We start from the raw sequence: 5,970 nt of genomic DNA on the forward strand, positions 1-5,970 counted from the left end.
TTTCTTTCTATTTTTTTTAGTAGAGACAGGGTCTCGCTCTTGCTCAGGCTGGTCTTGAACTCCTGAGCTCAAACAATCCACCCGCCTCGGCCTCGCAGAGTGCTAGGATTACAGGCATGAGCCACTGTGCCTGGCCTAGTACTCTGATTTTGAAGTTAAAACAGTGTGATACTCTATAGATATTTCCTAAATACATATACAAATAGGCATTTCTTAAACTGTGTTCCTATGTATTACTCTTTCTATGATAGTAATGCATAGGAGGTAGTAATAGGTGTTACTCCAGAAAGGATGCCAAGTGGCAGAACTGGATTAGGGAAAGGCAAAAAAAAAGTGCACCTTTGTGAATATTTTGGTCTTTAATTTGTTGCTATGCTGTATGAATCTCCCAAGGGAAGTAGAGAATGCACGTTCCCAAACTCATTTAACCATGGCACACTTCTACTTTGGCTGCAGGACAGTAGTCAGTTCCACACACATTGCTGCAAAGGATTTCCTCCCCAAATACACGCACATTAATTTAACTTTTATTAAACAAGTGTTTTTTGACATAGTCTCTGCCTGGAAGTGTTCACAATCAAAGTACTGTTAAATATTAATAATTACCATAGGACTGTGACCGCTATTATATAGATATTTATGTATGTGCAAAACAGTGGCTGCCATTCATGGAGTGTTTCCTGTGGTCCAAGTGCTGTGTCTTATATGCACCTTCCCTTGGTGCTCACTAACAGTGCTACTAAGTAGGTCCTGTAAGGAGAGAGAGTCTTGCCCAGGGTCATCCAGTGAGCAGTGGCACACTGGAGTCTATTTCCCAGGTCCTTCCAAAATCTGCCTTACACCCCCTTTTGTGTGTACCTGTCTAGGTGTGTGTGCATCTGGACACCTCTATACATGGATGCTTTATGTTCACTCATAGACACAAGTTTTATGTGTGGATAAGTCCACACAGAAGAACAGAGAACCCCATTGTTACCTGTTGTTAGCTACTACCCTCTCAAGTCTGTGGTTCTTGCATGATCTGGCATAGTTATGGAGTCCACAGTTAATTGGTTCTTTCAGGTAGAAGGGATAGTTCTTTACCATGAGAAATCAGAAGCTAGAAAGCCAGTAATGTATTGAGTAGATCTTCTGCCTTAAAGCAGAAGAGCTGTGTGCTGAATTTCATGTCTGACAAATAAAAATGTTAGAATGTAAACTAGGGGCCTTTAACTCTCCCTCACGCCCACCGGCATTTGCCAGGTACTGATGTAGGCTCTGGGAACATAGTAGTAAACAAACAGTATCTTGGCTTTCATGGAGCCCATATTCTACTGAGGGGAAACATTGAGCAAACAGGTTTCATTGATTGCCTGAATGCCATAACCAGGATGCTGCATTAGAGTTGGGGAGGAAGGTGGAGGGGAGGATGCCACCTTATGGTCAAAGAAGGACCCTGAAGATGAGAAGGAGTCAAGGGGACAGAGCTGGGAGAACATTCCAGGCTGAGGGAAACCCCACGTGCAAAGTCCTTGAGATGGGAAAGCCAACGTGAGGAGGGTGGGTCTCCAGAAGAGGTCAGGGTTAAGGCATGAGGGGCTTTGTAGGCTGTGGAGGTCTTTATTATTTATTTTATTTTAATTCAGAGAACAGCGTGAAATGAAGGGCTTTTAAATGGGGAGAGATGTGTTTGGTTTGTGTTTTTAAAGCTCTTCTGGAGAAGGGATTACAGGTGGACAAGAGTAGGACAAGTGGCTGGAGGGGACACCACCCAAGATTTAGAGGCCAACAAGGAGGGGAGATGGACAGGCCAGCAGCCAGGGGGAAATCCAGGACCAAAGCCAGAGAAGAGTTTTCCCAGGAGGAGAGAGTGGACCCTCTGCTCAGGACACCTGAGCAGTCAAGGAGGGTGAAAACAGATGTGTCCCTTGACCCTTAGTTAACAAGGGTGGGGACGGGGAAGAATTTTCAGGCATCTCTGTTCATCTTCATAGCAGCCCTGGGTTTTTTCCCATTGTGTTTAAGAGATTTATATACATATAAATCTCTTTAATCCCTTATAGCATTCCATTTAAATAAGTGTCATCATAGAAGTTAAGTTGCCAAGGGTCACCCCACTGGGAAGTGGTGAAGCCAGAAGTGAACTGGTTTCCCTAAACCCAGCACCTAAAGCCACGCGAAAGCCAGCAGGCTGACTGCAGCAGGCTTGGTTCACTTGGTTCTCCCCCTTTTCTAGGTTATGGTCTCCATTGCCACAGGGCCATCATCACCATCTGCCGGCTCATTGGCATCAAAGACATGTATGCCAAGGTCTCTGGGTCCATCAACATGCTCAACCTCACCCGGGGCCTCTTCCGTGGGCTCTCCCAACAGGTAACCCTTCTGCAGGGTCTGAAACAGAAGTTCTAGTTTGTATTTCGTTATGTGCATTGACACCACGATGCCGTGGGGCCTCCTGGAGATGCTCTCCCGGGGTCACCTGAGGACTTGGGCATTCTTTGCTATCTGTGGCTGCATCAGGTTAGTCAAATCCACTGAAGAGTTAGTTAATGAAAATTACCTTTTAAAAAAATACTTAATGGATTTTTTTAAGTTTTAAAATTCGGTATTTTAATAAGCCGGTAACTACAGCCTATGTTTTATTATGAAAAGAATACATTATTTAGTGTGCTACTCAAAAAGGAAAAAAAATCACCGATTTAAGTGACACAGCTTTGATTACAAGATAAACCTATTTAAATTATTTTCTTTTGTTTATGAAACAGCTCATCTCTTTTTCTAATTCCAAACATATATAGAATTACAATAGTACAAGGCAGCCATGAAGTCTGGGATCATGGGGTTGGACATACCACGTATTTTAATACACTATAAATAAACCATCTGTTAAATTTATTTGCCTGTTTCCAGACCTCCATGGCCACCCTCTATAATGAATCCCCACAGCCCTCTCCTTAGCTCATGGCTGGTCTTGTCAGTATCACCCCCACCCAGCCCCAGTTGTTTTAAACCAGATCTCAGACGTTATTTGTTTCATCCATAAATCTTTCAGTATGTAGTTCTAAAAGATAAGGACTAAAAAATACCCTATAATACTATTATAAATAAAAAATTAGTAACTCATATTATCAAATATCCAGTGTTCATACAAATGTATCTGTTAGATTTTTTAAAAATTATTTTTTTACACAATTTGAATCAGGTTGCAAAAAAGGTCAATACATTGTAAGTTTTTATGTCTTTTAAGTCTCTTAATCTGTAGGTTCCCCTCTTCTTCTTTTTGTTTTCTTGTGATTTTTTTGTTTAAGAAACCAGTTTGTTTATCTTACCATTGTTTCCCAGTCTGGTGCCAACTTAAAACCTGTGGGGTCCTTAATGTCTTCTATCCCCTGTGTTTCCTATGAATTGGTAATTAGATCTAGGGGCTTGATGAGATTCAAGTTCAATTTTTGGCATAGTATGGCAAGTAATTAGGAGGGTTTGGAAAGCAAGAGGCCAAGGCCCTTCCCTCCATCCCAGTTTGGGGTGGGGAAATGGGGCTGAGATGGTTCCACCAGTGACAGGTCACCATAGTTGAGCCATAAAACACATTACCCAGGATCAACTGAAATGGTATTTCAGTTCCCCCAAGCTGCTGTACCTGTTTTTACATGACTTCCCTCTGGCTTATGAAGTTCCTGCTATTTAAGTTGCAGATGTACTTCATAGACCTAACCTGTTCTTCTCAATTTGATCTTGCCCAGGAAACCCATCAACAGCTGGCTGATAAGAAGGGTCTCCATGTTGTGGAATTCCGGGAGGAATGTGGTCCTCTGCCCATTGTGGTTGCCTCCCCGCAGGGAGCCTTGAGAAAGGATCCAGAGCCAGAAGATGAGGTTCCAGACGTCAAACTGGACTGGGAAGAAGTGAAGGCTGCACAGGGCATGAAGCACTCTGTGTGGGCAGGTTTAAAGAGAGCCGCCACATAACCTTCTCTCTGGCTTTGTACAGCCAGTGCCTGGTGCACTTCAGCACCTATGAGAGAGACTCAACCCTTCACACCTTGGGATGTTGCCCTTTTGGGGGTGGGGTATCCAACCTTATCTCCTCCGTTTACAAATAAATAATTATAGCTTTCATTTATTGAGCACATGTTATATGCCAGTCAATGTGTTAAGAATTTTACTACATATCTCAGTTCAAGACTACTTTAAATATTCATTTAAACTAGCAAAAGTGAGTAAATTAGGGAGACAGAGCTAATAGTCTGACCCAATCAAAAATAATATGCATAATAATAATAATTGCTATAATAATTATAGCTAATATGTATGTACTCATTCATCCAAAATGAACATTATTAACTTCATTTTACAGAGCAGTTAAGTAACTGGACTACATTGAGGAACTGCCAAACCATTTTCCACAGTGGCTGTACCATTTTACATTCCCATTAGTAGTGTACAAGGTTTCTCCACCTGCCTGCCATCACTTATTCTGTCTTTTGATTATAGCCAGGAGTAGTACTTCATTGTGGTTTTGACTAGCATTTCCCTACTGGCTAATGATGTTAAAAATCTTTTCATGTGCTTATTGGCCATTTGTATATGTTTTTTGGAGAAATGTCTAATCAGATCCTTTGCACATTTTAAAAATTGGGTTATTTGTGTTACTGAGGTAGTTGTTTATATGTTCTAGATACAAGCCCCCTATCAGATACATGATTTGCAAAAATTTTCTCCCATTCTGTGAAATATTATTTTATTTCTTTGAAGAGCTTTTCAGCTCCACCCACATTCTCCTTCAGGGACTCTGATGACACAAATGTTAAATCTTTTATTATAGTCCCACAAGTCCCCGAGGCTCTGTTTTTTTTCCTCCAGTCTGTTTTCTCTCTGTTGTTCAGTTTGGGTAATTTCTATTGTTTTATCTTTAGGTTCACTGAGTATTTCCTCTTTCCTCTCCATTCTGTTTCTTGAGCCATTCATGCAGTGTTTTTATTTTGGCTATTTGTATATTTCAGTTCTAAAATTTCCATTTGATTCTTCTTTAGATCTTCTATTTCTTTGTTGAGGTTTTCTATTTGTTTGCTGAGACTTTCTATTTTTTTTTATGTTTCAAGAGTATATGTATGTAATTGCTTGCTGAAGCATTTTTATGATGGCTACTTTAAAATCCTTGTCATAATGTTTCAATATTTGTGTCATCTTAGCATTGATACCCTGTGATTGGTTTGTCTCATTCAAGTTTAAAATTTACTGGTTTTAGGTATGATGAGTGATTTGGCTGTATCCTGGACATCTTCTTTATCATGTTATGACACGTAGGCATTATATAAATCTCTTTTAGCAGGCCTTTGACTGCAGTGGTGGTGGAAGGGGTGTGGTGCTTCATTATTGCCAAGTGCAGGTGGAAGTCCAGGTTCCCTACTGTGGCTCTCCTCTAGACCTCTGATGATAGCAATCTGCCTAGAAATAACAGGAGCACCTCCAATGATACCACGGATAGGGAGAAGGCCATGTTAGGCCAGATGATGGTGAAAATTCTAAGCCTGCGACATCAGCAGATGAAGGTGGGAGAGCATTTTTTTTTTTTCTGGTGACACTTGGTTTGAGCAAGGTGGTTATTGTCTAAAGTTTTTTTGACTTGCTAGTTAACCCCCGTCCGTAAATTTACCTAACAAATATCAAGACATTGAACTTTAGGCAACAGAGGACAATTTTCCTTTAAAGATGGAAAACAAAATTTTGCCTACTTAACTATGGAGAAAGTCCATGGCTTCAGGAAGGGTCATCCCATCAGGACCTGGTGGCCTCCTTGAGTTCAGGTGGTAGAGTTGGGAATCAAGGCAGTCAAGGTGGCTAGAGTTCACAGAAGAGAATGCCTTAGAGGAGAGAGCTGCACAATGAGAGAACAGATCTACAGAGGGTTTCCATCAAGTATTCACTTTCACACTAAACAGTGCATTCCTATTAGGAAACTACTCAAGACCAAAGAGAGACACACCCAAAA

At 41.1% G+C, this 5,970-nt stretch overlaps 1 protein-coding gene across 1 annotated transcript in view; it reads left to right on the forward strand.

Annotated features, from left to right (window-relative positions):
• MRPS5 (mitochondrial ribosomal protein S5) overlaps nucleotides 1–4,097 on the forward strand; it is a 19,863-nt gene extending 15,766 nt beyond the window's left edge. Inside the window, exons 7-8 of the mRNA XM_012641998.1 lie at nucleotides 2,216–2,352; nucleotides 3,723–4,097. Of these exons, the coding sequence (XP_012497452.1) occupies nucleotides 2,216–2,352; nucleotides 3,723–3,947 (362 nt within the window). The 3' untranslated portion in view covers nucleotides 3,948–4,097. The remainder of the gene's footprint in view (nucleotides 1–2,215; nucleotides 2,353–3,722) is intronic.
• Nucleotides 4,098–5,970: the final 1,873 nt, after the last annotated feature.

This window comes from Propithecus coquereli, unplaced genomic scaffold, assembly GCF_000956105.1.
Source record: "Propithecus coquereli isolate 6110/MARCELLA unplaced genomic scaffold, Pcoq_1.0 Scaffold171, whole genome shotgun sequence".
In the NCBI taxonomy this organism is placed as follows: Eukaryota; Metazoa; Chordata; class Mammalia; order Primates; family Indriidae; genus Propithecus; species Propithecus coquereli.